This window comes from Charadrius vociferus, unplaced genomic scaffold, assembly GCF_000708025.1.
Source record: "Charadrius vociferus isolate BGI_N301 unplaced genomic scaffold, ASM70802v2 scaffold1012, whole genome shotgun sequence".
NCBI classification, from domain to species: Eukaryota; Metazoa; Chordata; class Aves; order Charadriiformes; family Charadriidae; genus Charadrius; species Charadrius vociferus.
Genome location: NW_009647359.1, coordinates 47,215 through 67,889, shown reverse-complemented (window position 1 = coordinate 67,889; position 20,675 = coordinate 47,215). Strand labels below are relative to the sequence as shown.

The 20,675-nt window shown below is 41.1% G+C and overlaps 1 protein-coding gene across 1 annotated transcript; it reads left to right on the top strand.

Moving 5' to 3' along the window:
- The first annotated feature begins 1,121 nt into the window (after positions 1-1,121).
- Positions 1,122-19,877, top strand: AQP1 (aquaporin 1 (Colton blood group)). Its single transcript, XM_009880112.1, has 4 exons — positions 1,122-1,607; positions 17,518-17,682; positions 18,074-18,154; positions 19,672-19,877. Exons 1-4 carry the CDS (start codon positions 1,218-1,220, stop codon positions 19,849-19,851), a joined length of 816 nt encoding a protein of 271 aa, XP_009878414.1. The 5' UTR covers positions 1,122-1,217; the 3' UTR covers positions 19,852-19,877.
- The last annotated feature ends 798 nt before the right edge of the window (positions 19,878-20,675 follow it).

Below are 20,675 nucleotides of genomic sequence, written 5' to 3'. Positions count from 1 at the left end.
AGGCGGTTAGACCTTTTGCTCCGAAAGACACTCTGGCACTGCCGGGAGTTTCATTTTGTCTGCAAAATCAAGCATGTAATTTCCCTTCTCCCTCGCTCTCCCCTTCTGTCTCGGTCTCCGTCCCCGGCCAGTGCTGTGGCTCAGCCAGTCTCCCTGGTGACCGCCAGGACCGCTGACCTTCAGCAGAGCGGTGTGAGAGCGTCCTGCTCTCATTGCAGGATGTGGGCTAGGTAGCTCCCAAATTGGCTTTTTTTTTTCGTGTTGGTTAGAAGGAGTGCAGGAGAGCAAGCCTGGGGAAACCCTGAGACACCTCTGCGCTTTAAAGAAAAAGAGCGAAGAAATGAAGTAAATTTTTAAAAATTTAAAAAAAAACACCAAACACAAGCAACCCCAAATCATCTGCCCCTCAGCATCCAAATTGCATCCATATGATGTTTCCAGTTTACTTCCAGGATTATGTCAGATTTACACGGTGGACACAGATTAAAACCCATCCCTACCCATTCACCGGTTACCAGCTTCCGTGAGCCTGTGTAAATACATGCGTTTGTCTGTACAGCCATCAGCTTTGGCATCAGAAACATGTCCAAGTCTCCACAGAGCCAACAGAACAGACATTTCTACCTGTTTTCAAATGAAACAGAGGTACTTAAGTCTCCAGAGTGTGGATCTAGTTGTCAGTTGTATTTACTACTTTCGGATGTCATCTGCCACTGGTGAAGCTGAGTGTGAATAACTCACCAGCCTGCACAGACAACTCTGCTTTTTGTTTCAGTCCAGCTTGAGACAGAAATCCCGTAAAAACTGTCACCCCAATCTGTGTGCTGAATGATGGTACAGGAGTTAAAGTAGTGAGGGTAAAATTCCTGAGGCACTCATAAAGACTTTTCCAAGGATTTTAAAAAGCCTCTTAAAAACGGCAGCAGAGATCGAACGTTGTTAAGGGAGGGGAAAAAAAAAAAAAAAAAGGAAGAAAAAACTTTGGCAGGCATACAGTATCTTACATCAATCTAGCAGTCAGCATCTATGTAGACGTTCTTTCCTCCTTTTGTGCAACACCCCTTCCCTCCTACAGACCACCCAAAGCCCTATAAATAATCCAAGGACTGTATTTTTTCTCCAGATTCCTCTTCAGACCTCAAAGGAAAAATATCAGGCAAAGGAAGGGAGAGAGGGAGAAGGGAAAGTGAGGGGAGAGAAGGAGAGAGAGAGGAAAGATGGCTAGTGAATTCAAAAAGAAAATGTTCTGGAGGGCAGTGGTGGCTGAGTTCCTTGCCATGAGCCTTTTTATTTTTATCAGCATTGGCTCGGCTCTGGGTTTTAGCTTCCCAGTGGTGGGCAACAAAACGTCAACGAGGTCTCAGGATAACGTGAAGGTTTCGCTGGCTTTTGGGTTATCCATCGCTACCATGGCACAAAGCGTGGGCCACATCAGCGGTGCTCACCTGAACCCGGCTGTGACCCTGGGCCTCCTGCTGAGCTGTCAGATCAGCATCTTCAAGGCGCTCATGTACATCATTGCCCAGTGCCTGGGAGCAGTGGTGGCCACAGCTATTCTGTCGGGAGTCACCTCCTCTCTCCCAAACAACCTCCTGGGGCTCAACTCGGTAAGTACAAACTTTTAAACCCTCCTTCTTTTTTTTTTTTTTTTTTTTTTTGAGTAGAAATGTAACACCTGTAATCTAATAAAGATGTGTGTGTATGTGTGTGTGTGTGAGGCTGATGGTGGTGGTGATGGTGACCTCAGGCAGCCAATTGCTTATTGTAGCAGGGGATCCAGTCCTGACTGATGTCAGGGTGGATCTATGCAATAGGGGTGGTCCTTCCTCCCCACCCCATTTCAGCGATTTAGGACATTATGGTAGTGATCAGTCTTGCTTATGTTCAGTTTTGTACATCCAAGTGGCTGAAAGGTGCCTTTCTGACACCAATTTAACATTGAAATCACTGACAGTTGCATGATTGAGTCCCTTTTGTGGTTCTGAAGGTCTCAGGTTACATGCTGATTAATGTGCATATACCAATGTTGTTTTCGCTTCTGAGAACGTGGTTCTATTCCAATACCTAATTAATGGTTTGTGTAACCTGATGATGACTGCAATGAAAACCAATGGGAACAGCGAGAGAGGTGTAGCAAGAGAAACCCCATCACCAAAGGTGTAAGCATCACCTGTTGCGCTAGGCAGGGGGCTCAGATCCTGCCTGACACAGAATCCCAGCTGTAATTTCTGTGTGTTCTTCCTTTTGCTGTGCAAAAAACAGAAAATCCCTGAATTCTCAGGTGTAGATTGGAGGAAGACGTGAGGAACCTACATGTATCAGGGGTGCAGATTTAAGCCCTCTCCCAGCCAGGTGCTCACAGCTGTTTATCATCATGTTGCATAAAAACTGCCTGGCCACAATTCCTCCTCCTCAAAATGTTGTCATTTTACTGTTGTCGTTGTCCCATAGCAGGAGAAAAAAAGGTAGATACACTTTTAAACTTGAAATCATCCCATTGTCAGAGGCAGTGCTACAGCCACAGCAGTACACAGGGTACTATAAATGGAAATTGCCTCCTAGTCACTTATTTCACCTGATTCTGTTAAGAACAAGTATTTCACATCTTTTCTATGCCCCCTTTCTTGCAGAATATTCCTGACTGCAGTTTGAAACTTGAGCTAATTTGAAATCTGACGCTCATTTGAAGTCACAGGGATATTTGGGACATAAAGCTGCAAATACAACATCTCTTCAGAGATCATTTAGGCAAAAGGGGAAGAAAAGATCAGAAAAAATAAATTAACAAATAAAGTAAATGTTTTTGCATGCTGTGGCATTACAGTGAATTCAGAAAATGAGGCAGTTTTTGAAAATATAATAATATCTGATATTAAGAAGGTGATTCCTGAGCAGCTCAGTATCATCCACCCCTGTGTTACTCTGGGTTGGCTGCTTACCTCTCTGAAGCCTGGTGCTCACAGGTATTCGTCCCATCGTGCCACTGTTTCGGAAATTTTGATGGGTTAACCCAAAACATTTTGGGGAAGAAGAGAGAATCATTTTATTAACTCCAGAAGTCTCTGGCTGTGTGTGCGATACGTGATCTTTTCCTCTGAAACCACTGGCAGAGGGAACTGCTCAACCGCATGGGACAAGGTATCCGCCCAAGTGGTTTCCTCGAGAGGTCCAACTGCCATTAAACATGGGAGGTCTGGTTTCAGTAGCACACGCGTTTGGTCTTCCCCTTTTGCTTGCCACAAAATGCTGACGGCTGGCTCCTTCCTCTACCCAAAAGCCCTGAATCTGGCCATTTGTAAAGGGGGACTAGATGATAACCCCAAACTCTTCTTGCTTCTCAGCCAGTAACTCTCCAAGTGACAAAGACATAATCCAGAGCTCTGCACAAGGACATCTCAGAGGAGAAGAGCCTATGGGGACAGATGGAAAGATCAGGAAAGGTCAGGGTGGTCACTGATTTTAGTAAGCTTAGGAGACTGCTTCACGAATCTCAAAAATTGCATGTTAGGGTGGAAACCTTGTCATCTGTCATCCCCCCAGAGGAACACCTCTGGAATACAATCAAATATGTTGTTTTCAAGGCCATAAAATACACTTCAGGCAAAAACAGATAGTGTAAGTCACCATCATACCAGTTTTACAAATTTGGCAACAGTTTCTGTGTGTGAATTAATGGGTAAAATAGTTCCCAAAAGACCCAGTCTCAGTGCTTCTCTTTGTCAAATACTCAGAATTTTGATTTTTTATTTTCTCTTTTGCTTCCAGTTATAAATGTTCTGGCCAGAGGAGCAGTGGGGGGACCTCCCCGGGGATGGGGAGAGCAGCAGCTGTTCTCCTCTCTTGCAAGAAAGAACTAGAGAGGAAAGCAAATCCATTCATTTCTCACTGACAGGCTTGGACTGTCTGGGGAGGGGAGGGTTGAGGGGGGAGCTGGGTCTGAGCCCAGCGCAGGGGAGAACGGCAGAATGGGTGTCCTTGTGCAGAGCCCATCGCAACGGGGCATATCCCAAAACCACAACCCGGCACCGGGGGAGCACACTGCCTCCTTCAGCAAATAGACAATAAGGAGAAACTACAGAGATTTGCTTTGATGTCATGGTTTTCAACCTGAGGACAAGGAGGGGAGGGACAGGGTTAGGGTTAGACCCTGCCAGCTGCTTTATCTTCCTGCTCTTCCTGTGGAAAACGAGGTGTAGATTCACTATTGAGAAAAAGAATAGAGAGAAAGGGAGTGCTGTTTGTTTGACAAGGTTGGGAAGAGGGCTTGGACGTGTATGACCGTGGCTTGTGTTCTGACCCTGCCTTGCTCTCGGGGGGGTGTTTTTTACAGGAAAAACATGGTAGAAGCAGTTTAATGGAGTCAGTGGCTATCCAGTGTCCCCAGTGGATACTGGGTGGGATTGTATGCCTCAGCTTAGATTTATCCTGCCCAGCTGTAGGTCCTGCACTGAGGGGCCAAGTGAGAAACCCGTTTCCATAGGGTCCTCTCTAGTTCACAGAGAAGGAGAGACAAAGAGAGGTATTTCAGGCTTTAGATCCATTGAGTTTTCCTCCAGAGGCATCCAGCTCTTTGGCATGATGAGGTTCCTGGCTTGGGAGCTTCTGTTAAGTATCCAAAATGAAGTGGGATGTATCTGTGCCTTTCTCATTGCTGAAAGGGAAAAAGCAAAAAAAACCCAAGCAAATGAAGCACAAAAAAACATCCATAGAAGGTGCAAGGCTGAAGAGAAGGAAGGGAGAATGAAAAACCAGGATGCCTCTTTAACATGTTCAATATTAAGGTCTGTTTTATACTAAGACAAGCAAAATAGTCACATATGAAGAGTTTGATCCAAACTTCACTGAAGTCAATGGAAATATTTTTAGTTACTTTGGCTGGTTCCGAATAAGACATTCTGGACAACATTCAGAGAGGTATTTAGATTACTGAATCCTTTTAAGACACTTAACTTCCCATATATTCTGTAGTGGGGTGGGTGCCAAAGTAAAAACTTCAAGAATTGGAGAAGCTGAAAGAGGAGTATGCACTGTGTTTGTTGTTCTAAAAGTTTTAATATTTTTCCTTGCATCATCTTGTATCTTTTTTGTAACTGGATTACTGCGTTGCAAATTTCCATTAGGTATAACTGGAAGAATAGAGAGTACCTAATTCAAAATGCACTCATCTGCCAGCATAGCTGGCTATTGTCTAGTCAGGACAGATCTTGAGTTTGGATAATGGAAGAAACTATTCATCAAGGGCAGTTAATGACCAACAAAGAGCTCAAGCAGGAAAGGCGGGTGAGAGGAGGCTTCTGTACTGTAAGGGATCACAAGGTTCAGCAATGATTATCTTGAGCACTGTTATCAAGCTTTGAAAAACATGCTGAGAAAATTTCTTTAGCTCATTTTTTGTTTGGGTTTGGTTGTTTGTTTTTTTTTTTTTTTTAGGGGGGTGAAAAAAATCAGTTTGTGAAAAATGTAGACACTGCTTTACAATTTCGTAATTTCTGTATTTTGGCATACTGATTAGAGTGCCAGGAAATGTGCCCCCTAAGTCTCGGGGCTACAATTTGAAAACTATTTGAAAACTCTGCCTTGAAGTTTATGATGAAAGATATTATTTTAAGTAATAAGTGGATCAAAAATTGTAGGCAACGAAAACAGACCTGAAGGTAGATAAAGAGAAAAGAAAACCAACCAAGAATAACAAATAGATGGACTTGTTTTTAAGAAACACTCAGTGAGTTGATAAATGTTGTTTGTGCAACTGAGGAACTTTCTGGAAAAGCCAGAAGAGGTCTGTGGTCAGTGGATTCAGAGGTCTGGAGTGTTTTCTTAAGACAGGTGAATAGTCATATAGATACCACTCTTTGAGTGTGGAAAGTCACTTGTTGCTGGAACAGCCCTTGGATTTCCAGTGTGATTGGCTGTGTCTCTGCCACTACTGCTCAGCAGAGCGTCCCCAGAGTTGGATCAGCTGTGGCAGAAGAATTGGTGCGCATAAGGGTGCAATGCCCTTTGGTGATAAACACAGAGTGGCCAACTCCAAATCCTTTCTCAAAGACAGGGAGAAAGAAGCTCTTTGTGGTCCTTGACTCTTCATACCAAGGAAGCATCTGCTACTCTGACACACCTTCCACCTTCACCAAAGTCACACTACAGAATAGGTCCCCTTTCCATAAGGTATCCCACTTACCTGGATCGTGGTCCAGCAGCAGCAGAGCAGCTCTCAACTCCTATGCTGGACATGGCTTTTTTTCTCTGCTGTCTATGTGTCCCCCAGCTCCAGCCTTATTCTGCTACTTGGGAAAGCTGAAGGCTGGACAATCTCTTGTTTCCAGAGACTGGAGTACAATGTGCTTCTGCAGATGTGTCATCTTGTCTGTAGCACACCAATGCTGGTGATCTTTTCTCCTGACAAATTTCCAAGGCACAGAGACCTCTAGTGCAAACATAAAATTGTCCCTGCTCTGGGAGTTTCCCTTCATAAAGTTGAGACCTGCCACACCTTTTAATGGTGCGTGTGGGTCAGTACTGATGTTTTTATCCTGGTATTTCTCACTGAATCTTTCCCATCCTTTAGAAAGTTGCCTCAGAGGGGATCACAGATGGGAATCACCAGACTTCCCATATTTGGTCCAGACCAGTGCACCAATGGTGGCCCTCGGACCATGGGGAGCAGGACTTGCATGGTTGGCCTTGATGACTCAGTGTTTACCTAGTGATTTCCCTCTCTCTTTCTGCCCGCGCCCTATGAGTCTGTTCTCCTCCAACCTCAAATTAAACAAAGTTGTGTTAAGTTGGAAGAACTTCCAAAATAAACTGCGAGTTTGACAGTGTGAGTGGACAATTGAGTAAGTGATGCTGCTTTTCCTCTGAGTCAGTATGGAAAATTGCAGTTCCAGAGGTGCCGCTGGATGGACGAGACATGCAGCTGAGTTCCTGACCTCTAGCACTTATTGAAAAATCCTTGGATGCCTTTTTTCAAGGCAGATTATATACTGCGCCTTTCTCAGGTTTCAGTACAGTGAGCTTCATCCTCATTGTTGCTGCCCTCTGCCCTCCCTGTTTTCAATCCAATGTAGGCTTCTCCTGCCAACCTTGCCTACGCTGGGACATCTGTGTGCTTAAGCACTCGAGCTTCTTCAAGGGACCAGAAGTCACTGCATTTTTAGAGTGAGCAAAATGGTTCCCGTACATGAGATTAGTCTGGGATTTTTACTTCTTAACAAAGAGCGCCACAACAATAGCTCATTATTCAATTTCAGTTCTACAGCAGCGGTCTTTTATGGCATGCCAGCATTGTATTGAATCACACCAGGCCGGGGAGGTGGAACACAGGAAAGGCACCTGCTCAAAACTGGCCGTAGTCTTGGCCGCTTTCTCATGCGTTCACACAGTGACAGCAGAAACATCTGGGCTGAGATGTAAACCTGGTAGTTATCACCCATCCTCCAGAACATTTTGCAGATAACAAGGCGTATAGCTCTAATCCTTATCTCAGGTCTCAGAAGTTATTTCTTATTTCCATTTCTATGAAGATTTGCTGCGTGCTTCAATAATAATATAGCCATATCCTGAGCTTCTGGCAGAGAGCACGCAGGGATGCGGCAGCGTGGCCGTTTCGGGCACAAGGCAAAGCCCTCAGTGATTATCCACCTGCACGCCAGTCTTTCAGTGCTGGAGCAGTGTGGTTCAAGTGGGTTTTATACCATGAACTGTATCTGCGTCCAGAGGATCCAAGGATGACCGGTGCATTGCCTGAAAAATGCACTGCAAACCTCAGATTAAAGGTCCCCTTCAAGTAAAAATGATAGAAAAGATGAAAGGGCTGCACAAAGGGTTGTAAAATAATGAGTTGCAACAGACCTAAAACATCATTAATTTGGCAGATTGCCTTATATTGTAATTCAAATGGAGTTGTGCTGGGATTTTTTTGGAGAACAATTTTTTTCTGTGTTTGACCAACTGTCGAGCTAAGGATTAAGTATGAAATATAAGGAAATTAATTTTGCCACTACCCTTCCTGACTGGTGAATAAACAGTTAAAAGTGTTTTCCTTTCCTTAGTATTGTATGTATTATGCCATACATATTTCGATATTTTGTGCATATGTGTATACACACCTCCACACATACTCGCCCACCAGAGACAGAGAGATTGATAAAGAGAAATATTCTTCAGATGAGGTAAACCCAAATTTTATTTCCTAATTTAAATTAACTAGAAATAAATAAAAAAAAAAAGTCTATTAGTGGATGTCAATTCTAAATCAAGATCTGACATGGGAAGAACCACAGACTGAAAACAACTGGAAAGATCCACAGCAAACATGAGAATGAATATTATGGATCTTTTCTGGTTAAATTGATGCTATAGTAAAAACAACATATAAGTCATTGTAGCAGGGTTCATGCACTTCAGCAGATAATTTGAACCTTCAGGTGAGTCGAGAATCACATTTCTTTAATCAGAAAATCCTAAAAAATACCGCTATCTGGGCTGTATATATCTACCTTTAAGAGAAACATTTTTAAAGCAAGGATACTAAACCACATCACAAATACGAAAGGAAGAAAAAATAGCCCTTGAAAAATTTCCTGTTTGTCTCAAGAGGAAATTGCCTGTTTTCTTTAGAGCCATAGTACATTTTTGCTTATTTGTCCATCCTCTAGCTAATTGAGAGAATTCAATAACAGAGAGATCTTTACCTGGTATCACAAATAAAAATGTCAAAGAAATCTTCATTCTTAGAAAAATCTCCGTTCCGGAGTTTGGGAAACCAGTCCAAACTCTATTGTGATTGTGCTCAACTTCATAGGTGGCAAACTATCTATACGTTACGTGCCTGTGCTTCTCAATTTCTACATTTCCCTGTTTTTAAACTGTTTTCTCTTGACCACAAATATGCAGAGGCAGAAGAACCCTTTCCACCGTGGGCTGATAGAGTACGTGGCACAATGAGACACTGCGATCTGTGGCTGTGCTCCTCAGTACCTTCAGATTAGTATTAATAGCAATGTCATGAAGCAAGTGAATGCCTCCTGCAGGTTTTCCTGGCCTGGCTGGCAGCAGCATGTGGCCCTGTGTATTTATTAATGTGGAACCTAATGGGAAAGTACTGCTCTTTCTGGCATCCAGAGCCAAAGCTAGTGCTGGTGTTTAACTGCTGTGACTCCGCCGAAGTCAATGAGATCTGAGGCTAAGGCATGGCATTAACCCATTAAATCAAATACACAGGGCCTGACAGGCATCCCGGAGGAAACTCTATAAAGAGCAGTAGGGCAAAAATACATCCTGAAATCTCCGCAAGGGATTCCTCTTCTGGGATTTGTGAACCAGAAAGGAGCAAAGAAATCCTCTCTGTACTTTCCTGGTAGAGCCCTGTGCATCCCCTCTCCAGGAACTGCTGAGAGGTACCCCAGAAAGCCAAACTTTTCCGGGCACTTAACACTAATTCTGTGCCAAGTGAAGTCAATGAACACTTTCAAAGCAGAACTGTGGCACATGTTTCCTTACACATACACATACAACTTCTCCTGATGTTAGTGATGACTGTATTTAGACTGAGGAATGAATAAAGTCAGGTTTGGCCCCTTTTCCTTCCTTTGACAAGATGTCTTGCTTGATGAATAAGGTGGAGAAATGAAGGAGCTGGAATTGTTCCCCTAATTCCTGAAATCCATTGCATGTATTCAGAGCGGAGTTTTTTTCCTCCATGGAAAAACAAAATCTTCAATGTTCTGCACAAGACCTACTGCATGAATTGCCTCAGACTTGGAAAGTTTGAAAACTTCACAGGTTTGCCTGGAGTGTTTGTCTAGAAGTATAAAATGAGTATTGCTTTGGTGCAATTGCCAACAACCATACTGGGAGGTTTCTGCAAATCCAGCTAGTTATTCCAGTAACAACATAGAAAGGAAGATTTTATTAGGCTCAAAATTCAGATATGCCCCAAATTCCCAATTGAAAAACCATATCCTTCTGGGCTGACAATTCAGGAGATCATAAATAGCTCCCTGGTATAAATGAGTGCTTCAAAAGTGTTTCTGAAAATGAACTATTTACTTGAGTTTTGCTGGGTAAAGAAAAGAAAAAACAATGCACCATTCCTCTTCCCCTGAATAGAAGTTGTTTATTTCTCAGCAGCAAGATTTAAAAAAAAAAATAATAAAAAAAATGTTTCCCTGAAGCAACTTTCCCAGAAGAACATCAAAAAGTAAAAGTGTAAATGAGACAAAGGGTGTCTCTCTAACTAGCTGTGCTAAATGGAAGTCCTATAGAGGAATTGAGTTTAACTGTCTGTCACTGGCCTCACATGTAAACCTTATGTGCTCTGGTTTAATAAATGAAACCATCACTCTTCTCTTTATGGCATACCAGGCTGCTGCAACACAAAGCCCTGGCTGGTTTCTCATCAGCCTGAAGACAGGGTGGGAGGAGGGAGGTTAGGCTTGTTCCTGGAGGGTGTCTGCTGTCCAAAGAATGGAAAATATGATTTGTGCTTGGGGAATTGAATGAGTCCCCTTTAGAGCTCTTAAGGCTGTATTTATAGGAAGGATAATCTAGCAGAGGACAATATGTTTTGTCCCTAGGTTCTGCTGAATGCTTCTATTGTTGATCTAGGATACGTTCCAAAGCTAATTCTTTGCCTCATAAGCAGCTTCTTCTGAGTACTCCTGTCGTATTATTTTAAGTGAAACTCTTTAGATCTTTACCTGAGTCTACTTCCTAAAGAAATGAGGCTTGTGTACTTTCTGAATGCCTAACACCGAAATAATGGGTACAGAAACATCCATTTCAGAGTAATACTGTTAAATAGCAAGGAGAGAAGAGAATAACTGCAGTTAAATAGCTGGGGATAAAGCCTCTGCATACGTTTTGACTGTGAGTTCAAGGAAATTTTATAGCTAGGGAAATCTGGGACAGACTTCCAGCAGAAGAAAGGTATGTTATCAAGAGGGATGTTAACAAGTTATTTTCATGACAGAGTTGGAGCTGAAAGAATGAGAAGAACCAGACAAAGTGAGAGGCCAGAGAGTGGAAGATGGTTTGGAGGGAAGTGGGGAGATTGATTTCTGAGATTATATTTGAAGAACATTGCATTAAAGAAATTTGCCCACTTAAATGATTGTTAGTCAGTATAAAGCAGCATAATTAATATTTCCAGCATGGGGATGAACAAGAAAGTATGAACCATTTAAACTAATGTGAAGAGTTTTCCTTACTAAGAAAAATAAGGAAAATCAAACAAGGGAAAGTTTAAGCTACAGAAAGAAAATGCAGTAAGACAGCAAGAATTTGCTTGAATAAAATGCTAAAAGTCTTCTTTTAAGAAAAAAGTCTGCCATGGCAGAGATAAGCTAATACTTTGGAATGCTGAAAACAGCAGGCCTGGTCTTAGCTGTTTATTTGAATTCAACAGACAAGGAAAGAGGTCTGTCTGATATAAAGATATTATTTACTGCAGCACAGCTCCTTAAAACTCTAGATTTCTTGTGGACATGAGAACATAGTTCTTCTCCCAACGTGAATGTTAAAAACCACTTTAATAAAAGGGAATTTGTTTTACAGTTGGTCCACAACATGCTTCTTATTATGTGCCAGCCGCTCTATTTCTGGGATTCTGCAAAAGCTGCCTTACCTAGGAGATGGCTGGGTTATGCAAAGCAGAGAAGTCTCAGCCATCAGTGATGTTATATATGTCACTAAAATGGTGTGGCTTAATTTTTCTCTCTTTAAATAAAACATCGGCCAGCATGTGAAGTGTTTCATAAGAATGGAGAAAATTGACATTCCCTTACTGAAAAATAGACTTCTGCATTTCCAGAGGCCTATCATTTTTCAGGAACAATGAGAAATTAATCCCTGTTATATGAAAGTAAGCTGGACCGTAGAAGATACAATCCATGGCTAAGGGTTTGTTGGATGAGATGGAGCATAGCACCATGTGATGAAGCCACCTTGCATAACAAACTGTCTTATCCGTATAACGGGAAACAGGTTTGAACTTGATATACTTTTACTCCTAATGAGAAAAATATGAATCCACTAGAGAAGTACACAGTTGGGTTTACCTTGGGCCAGTTTAATTTCCTGTCCTCATTTCTCTTCTGAAGGCAGACAACTAATAAATATCCTGCTCTAAAAAAAAAAACCAAAAAAACCCCCAACAAACCAAAAGTCCAAAAAGCCCCACCAAAACCCCAAAAAACAAAAGGAAAGAAAACATACCATTGATTTGCCCACGTTATTGCTTGAAGCTGTGGAAGTCAGTCAGCTAAACATGGCAGTTAAGGGAACTTCTGAGAAAAAAGGCTCTGTAGTTCTCGTCTCCTGTCTGATTTGTGCAGAAATGGAAGCTATATGAAAGCTACCCATTGCCTAAGAACAAAAAAAAAGCAGGTGTTCATCTCAACTAGTTACTCTCATGGTCATGGCTAGACAATGATTTTCCATTAATTTTGCCCTGGGGTTTAATGGTCCTCATTTGATTATATAACATGTCTCTTGGCTCATGCACTGAATTGGATTATATCTATGAAGAGCCTTCATGATGGTTGATCCACCAACTGCGGCTCCATCATCTGCATATGTCACCAGCTGTTTCTAGACATTAGCTTGCCCAAGCCACAGCAGCATTAAGGCAATCCTGTCCCAGACCTTCCCACAGGAAGAACCTTTCCAAAGAAGTCTTAGATGATAATTTAGGTTGGAAGGGACCTCAGGAGGTCTCTAGTCCAATCTCTTGCTCAAAGCAGAATCGACACTGAATTCAAACCAGGTTGCTCAGGAGCAGCAGTAGCATTACCAGGTAAAGCTGATCTTTGAATGAGGAATGGGTGTTGTACCTCATCCCTATGCCCAGAAATGCAAAGCAGAGGGGTTCAGCATGCCATAAGTGCTTCCTTAGCTTCCAACCAGTTACAGCTTTCTGAATGAGATGTGATTCCTACAAATCTACTGAATTCCAGTGGATTTTCCTTCCATAAATGTGTTCAGATTCACTGTGAATTTTGGTAAAAAAAAATAATGGTGGGATTCAGCTCATGGAAGGGTACACCTCACTTGGGTTGTCTTCATGTAGGGTTCTGCTTGTTGTCTGGGTGCTATTACGGCCAAGGCAGAATTACTCAGTGCAAGCTAACGCAGCCAAGAGTGATTCAGTTGATCAGATATATGTGTCTACATATAACTCTCAGCTCTTGCCAATGATGTAACCCATTTCTTGGGTATGTTTCTGGTGCTTCTCCTGTCAAAATAGTGAATTAGAAATGAAGTTTAGTGGAACAATTCATATCAACAAAAAGAGAGAAGAAGTTTGGATTGACTTCTACGGTATCAGAAACTGTATTGGAGACGTATGTGGGCTGGCATATTTCATTTTAACCCCTTAGAGCATATTTGGCTCCTTAAAGCACTGAATCCCCTCTTCAAGCCTCACAAGTCTGGAGCATGAAAAGGTCGGGGAATTGCTGTGCTGTTCCCTGCCCTCTGACATTTTTTTCTGTTTCCTTAGTGAGCATCACCTAAAATGCAGAGCATGTGAGAGTCCTTACTGGACTGAGGTGAGAAGAGGGCAGATACATCAAGGGCAAACACAGTGTCAGCCCACATAACCTGCCCATATACCATGTTGTGACCATGTGACCATGCTTACCATGTAAGCAACCTACCAACACAGGGAAGAAAGTCATAGCAGCGTGGGTACAGGTTACTGGAAAAGGACCCCTTCACCCCAGCACCATGGTAGAGGTGACTGTGTCTTATGTTTCTAAGCATTTTTTTATCTATTTAAGAACCAGAGATATGGTCACCTTATATTCTGGATTTTCTCAGTAGCAGAATGCTAGATGTTAAGACTAGCACTTGATTTTTGCCTTTGTGTATTTTGACAGCCTCAGGTACTCAGATGTCTGCAAAGTATAGTACTACTTGCTACTGGATTTGGATTAAGCTTTAGACAGCCCTGACTTTGCCAGAGGCTCAAGCTTCTGGAGTCAGGTACTCTACAAAAATCAAAGCCTTCCTTAAAAAAACAGGATAAATTCTAGAAAAGACAATGAAAGAGTAACCACCTCATGTTGGTTATGCCTACCCAGTTCTGCCAAGAGCTTAAAACAGCAGATTCAAAAGGTGAAAAATGTTTTATATTGCCATATCAGCTAGGTAACTCCTGCAAATCCACTGTGACCGAGGATTATATAAATATAAACACACGCACACATATCATAGAATATATCAAGTTGGAAGGGACCCATAAGGAGATACATACGCATGTACATTTTAACCTGATTCTAGGAAATGCACCTTCCCGCTACCCATGTTATGCTGTGGCTGGGATCCTGTTCCACATGTTGCTGTGTCCTGGAGGGTCCATGCTGCTGTCGTAGTGACACTATAGCTCTGACAAGTAGGCGAATAACAAATGTCTGTGATACTACACTTATACACTGCAGATCCACAGACCACAGCAAAGGAGAATATCCACGGTTTTCCTCGGTTTGCCTTCTTTTGGAACGTGGCCCAGAGTCCTTGCTCTCACAGTGGAATCTTATGTCCCTGGCAAGCTGCGTAAAATTACATGCTAGAGGAAAGCAAAGGGTTTCCTATGATATTTCCAGGTTTTCTTTGATTCCACACAGCCCATCAATAAGTGTTGATTAGCAGGGAGAATGACCTCAAGTCACGTCAGCTGTAGGATGTGTTTTCCTGGAGGGAATGGAAGAATATGATTTCCGCCTCTTAAAGATAAGAATTATCACAGGTTTTAAAGGCATAATTTTTCTGTTATTGTCTTTTTTCTTTTCTAGAAGCCCTTCAAACGAAGGGAAAGACTAATGGTAGGTCAGTGTTTAATCATTTGAAATGCCAAGGCCTGTTCAAATACTAATATCAATGCATCAGACCTCATATCTAGGCTCTCTGGGGTGTAACAGTTGCATTATGATAGAAGACAATTTAGTTTCTTATCTACTTTTGGGCATCTGCGTCCCACTCATTTATTTGCCCATACACTTGCCTTTTAATTTTGACCATTTGACATTCCAAATGTGAGACAGGATTTTCCAGAGAGTATATAGTCCAGATTCTTGCAGTAATACTAATACTTTTGCATATCAATGAGGTGCCTTTGAAGCCTAATTTGCGGAGAGCCAAAAATCCCACTGTCTCTGCTGCCAAAAAAAAGTGATTATTTTTAAAAGGGAATTAAAAAAGTAATAGAATATTAATTTAGTGACACATCAGACATTCAATACAAATCTCTGGATTGTATCATTTTCTCTGCTGGCACATCTGCATATGTTTATGTCAGACTTGTATTTCTCACGTGTAAGTCCTATTAATGTTGCAGGTTTCATTAACTGGTATCAGTTTCTACTGTATGGATGTTGAAGGAATTAAAATACGCACCAATTTCAACTGGAATTCCCTTCTACTTGTGGATAAACTGCTTCTAACTCAAGGGATCTCAGTCCTGCATATTAAAGAACAAGACAGAAAAATATATTAATACTAGTGCTTCAGATTGACAGGTCTTAGAAATCAATATCTTTTTACTGTTTTTAATCTAGCTGATAAGATTTATGCTGGCTGAAGAGACTCACCCAATTTTTTTCAGTGCGTAGGAAATTGATGTTTTGTGGCTTTGTTACAGAGAAGAAACAAGAAAAGTGAATAGCAAAAGTGGAAAGAGTTTGGCTAAAAATCTTTAAGTTTTAAGGTTATTAAAATATTATTTTGGGGAAAAATAGGGCATAAAACCACAAAACCAGATGTAAAGCAAGATTTCTTATATTTTCATTGTTCTGAACAGGTCACAATAACATTTAATTATGTTCTTGTCATTTATGACCTAGCAATTTTTAACCCAGAGGCCATGACATATGGGATAACCTGCTATTGATAGCATTATTCTTGAGCACAAGTTTTGCGGAGTTTGCTTTCTACTCTGAGTCACTCACACTCAGTTTCTCTGGCCCGTGCCCAAGCTCATGTTCCATCCTATATGTGCAATGCAGATACTTCTGCTTAACACCAAGTTATTCAGCTCAGCTGCAGGCTTGTCTCGTCTTAACTAAGATACCACTGAATATAGCAATTAGAAGAAGAATTCAAAACTTGTTATAACATTGACTACTTTAGATCCACAGTTTCTTGTTACATGCAAGCTTCTAAGAGTACTCCTGAAATGGCAACATTCCTATTTTATAATGTTCATTTATGCAAATTACTGTGGGTTTGCTATGTTCTACAGCATTTACATAAATAAGAGCCTACTGCTTTCATGATTAATAATACAGCTGGAATATCTACGTCTTCCAGTGTGAGTTTTTCTAGAGAACCCGCTTTACTTTGCTAGGAAATTGAATTACTTCCCCCATCAGCCCATTAAGATTCCCGAATTGTGGATGTTTTATTCTGACTCCCAAAGAAATTGGATGGGATTCAGTTCAAGTCTAAGACACCTCAGATTAGTCTACATGTGAGTTAAGTGTCTAAGCTCTTGTTGTCAAACGAGATCTAGTCAATATGAAATAAAACCCAGAGCTATTCAGTTGACTCTCAAATGATCACCTACATTTCATCAGCTAAATGGTTCTCAACTCCATTGACTATGTTCATTGCCTACCCAAGTTAGAGAGACACTGCCTAAACATTGGCATCTAGAGACATTTTAGATATCCTTGGTCTTCTGTAGAACTTGTGTCACATCTATCAGTCCCACATGAACACCATGGATATCTCAGGGTATTTCAAATTACATTAGAGGCATATTTCCAGGCAATTGAATAACAGTATAGATGTCTTAATATTCACGTGGAGTTCTGCTCAGTGCCAGTATCTTGTAGGACATTCTCCACATGAAGTCCTTGTTCTGAAGAATTTATAATGAATTAATAAAAATAAGTAGTGGTGGGAGAAGAGATGATTAATGTGACTTGTCAATAGCAGAGGTAGATACTTTCAAGCTACATAGATCTATGCACCTTTTTTACTGTCCATTCCTCCTTCTGCCTGTGTTTGATTAGCGGTTGTCGGTAAAGGCAAGGTGAGCAATATTTAACATGACTACAGAATCCTCATTCGCAGGAGCAATGAATAAATGTCTCAAGTCACCACAGTTCACTTCTGTGGGTAAACTCTTCTGAAGGCAAATCTCTGGCTCATTTGTTTCTCACATGTAGACAGTTATGTTCTCATTGTGTCAAGTGGTTGAGCGTTCACATTGGCTGGAAGCAGCAACCATGCAACCATGCTGAATCGCCAACAAAAGCTGGTTACACCTAAACTTGAATTACAGCAGTGTCTGTTTCAAAAGACTGATTCTGATTTCTGTTCTTGTTTGTTTGTTTGTTTTCTTTTTTTTCTTTTTCTTTTTCTTCCCCTATTAAGCAAAAGCAATCTGAGGAGAGAAATAACTGTGCAGGTCTGTGTTTTCCTATCGAGAATCCAGATCTTGTGAAACTTTGTCATATTGGTGGAACTCAGGTAGGAATATCAAACGACATTTTCCTTCTTGTCTCCATGCAGCTTTCAGAGGGAATCAATGCGGGCCAAGGACTAGGTATCGAAATCATCGCTACCTTCCAGCTGGTGTTGTGTGTCCTTGCCACTACAGACCGGAGAAGAAATGATGTCTCGGGATCAGCACCTTTGGCCATTGGTCTCTCCGTTGCCTTGGGACATCTTCTTGCTGTAAGTTTTACCTCCCACAGTTGATATCTGCAATGTCCCATCTCAAGGTGGGTCAGTGAAGGTAGGAAGATGATGGGCAGATAATAATTTATTCCTTCTCCTTCCTCTTCAGAGACTGGCCTTGTTTCTGCAACATGCATGGCCCTTCTTTCTTGGGCCACGTGGTTGTGGCAATAAGTGATGGGGTTGCACATCTGGGAGGAGTTGCTGCAGTAGGACCTGTTTTCCTGTTGGGACAGGAGAGGTGCATAGCAAACAGTCTTTACCCCTGCGGGTGGGATGAGTGAAGCTGTTGTGTGCATCTGAACCAGGCTGCCACTTGCCCTCCTGTATAATGAAGATGCCACATGTGCATCAATGCCTCACCACTGGTTCTCTTTCCACCTCCTAGATTGATTACACCGGTTGTGGAATTAACCCAGCCAGATCTTTTGGCTCAGCGCTGATTGCCAACAACTTTGAAAATCACTGGGTAAGTTGAATAAATTTGTTTAGCTTACAAAAGGCTCTGCATATGCATAATCCACAAGATCAGAAACATTTAAGCACATACCATTAACACCAAGTCAGTGAATTGCCATTTCTATTTCATTTAGCAAAGAATAATCTCCTTTTGCTGCTGACCAGCCTCAGGAAATCACAAAGTCCTCAAGCTGACAGTGTATGTTTAAAGTAATACAGAAGATTTTCTTTGGTTATTTCCCTTTATGTTTATTTATTTCAAATATTTTAAATATTAAAGCCTCATTGCACAGAATCCAGTACCGCACATTTATTGTTTCAAATGAGTTTGTAAAGTGCTACTGCTTAATCTGGTACGACCCAATTTAGGAAGTTTCTTAAGCAAGTTTATAAACTGGAATGGATCATCCAATATTTGGAAGCTAATAAAATGTTCATCTTCTTAAAGTTAAATGTCTGCGTATGTGCTTTCACAGATAAGTGCTCTGGAAGCACTATATATTTGAGATTATTCCCTGTGGTAGAATGTGGTTAAAATGAGGAACTTCATGAAAATTTACGTATTTCACTAAAGCTCAATAAAGAAGGCTAATATAAAAGCCCTAAATGAGCGTGTGTTCTTGAATGTTTAAAACATAGCTTGTTCCAAGTTTCCTACCCGTTATTTTGGCAGCCAGTTGCATAGGCATTCATGGAAATTTAGTGGTAGCTCAATGGGTTGTGAAAATTTTGGGTATAGATGCCATTTTAATCTAATGAGTAAAACAGAAAAGGAGGACACTGGGGAAATTTTGCCATTATCTCCCACACAAACATTTCTATTGGGATACTGAGCTTGTATCTAGTATTTTCTGGATTTCATAGAAAGATTATTTTCCTTTCTACAGATAGAAGGAGACAGAAGCAATTAGTTTTAAACCACTGCTCTTGCTGAATAAAATAAAAAATGTTTTCAGACTCAGGAACTCTTTGGCCATGCAAATCCCTCAAAATCATCTGTATTTCTAATAAAATCAACCTGTCTACTAATAGATTTTTATTACCTCTGCCTCAAAACTTTCCTCGCCTTAGGTTATTAGACCAGTACAATTACATCAATATCACTAGCTAAATAGCAGGTAGTAACAAATTAAGCCCCTAATAAGGTCCTCACTAAGTATTACTTTCTAATTCACTTGTCACTGAAAGTTAATGGGAGAATGGAATCTAATGCCCTTGTTGCTTTTAGAAATTGTGCTCCCCTGCCAAATTTATCTGGAGTAACAGAGATGTTTTACCAGTAGATACCTAATTTTAAATATAAGAACTTGACAACACAGTCATTATAAATCTCTGGGTCTGTTGCCAGTTCATGGTGAGAAAATCCTGGTTTCTTGACATGTGTTTAAGTAAATATTCAGGTGATAGACTGTAATTTTAATGTTTTCACTGTAAATTTCATGGTAAGAGTCCTCAGAGGAGATTTTCAGAACAGCTTCAAAAGCAGCAATACTTGATGTATTAACTGAGCTTGGAATTGTGTTTCAGATCTTCTGGGTTGGCCCAATCATTGGAGCAGTGAGTGCTGCCCTGATTTATGACTTCATCCTGGCTCCCAGAAGCAGCGACCTGACTGACCGCATGAAGGTGTGGACCAGCGGCCAAGTAGAAGAGTATGATCTGGAAGGAGATGATATGAACTCCCGAGTTGAAATGAAGCCAAAATAAAGAAGGACAAGGGGAAAAAAAAAGCACATTGGTTTCCGAAGATTTTATCAGTGTTATAGACTCTTTGTAAACCAGCAGGCAGTACTTTGTTTTTTAATTCAATATGGTTTTCCATTTTTACCCCCAATCTGAATAGCATTTTTGTATCTGGGGTTTTTCAATCACAAAGTCTTCAGGCCAAGAAGTCACTAGACACTTTTGTGTGAGCTAAATAAATTGGGCTGAAACTTAACCCCTCCCTCCCCACCACCAAATTTTCTGGTGTATTTAGCGTGGGTGGTTCTTCCAGCACATCACTCAGTAATGATAAGTAGTTCAAATGACCAGTCTGTTTGCTGAAAGAATAGCTACCGAAGACAGAGAATCATCTGTACCAATAATGGGGGCCTCATACCGGAAAAAGTGTTTATACAAATATGCAAGGCTGGTATCTAATGCCAACAGTGCATGTGAAAAACTATCTCAAATCATTGCCCAAAAGCATCTTTTGGAAGGAAAGGCCACTGAAAATTACTTGTTATGTACAATTAACCATAATTTTCTAAATGATTGATAATCTCTGAGCAAGAGGGCCAGAAAAGTTAAGCAGGGCAAGAATCTCCAGAGTCCCAGGACCCATTTTGAGTTTTTAGTAATTCGTTGTCCCTGAACCTGCATCCAGCTCACTGTGAGAGGAAAGAATATATGAAAAAAAAATATGTATAGGTATATTAATTCCTGGGAAGCAATAACTAGAAATCAAATTGCAGAGTGGTAATAATGACGGCAACAAGAACAACATGGTGCCAATATGTAAACAGGATCTGATTAATCCTGTGACTACT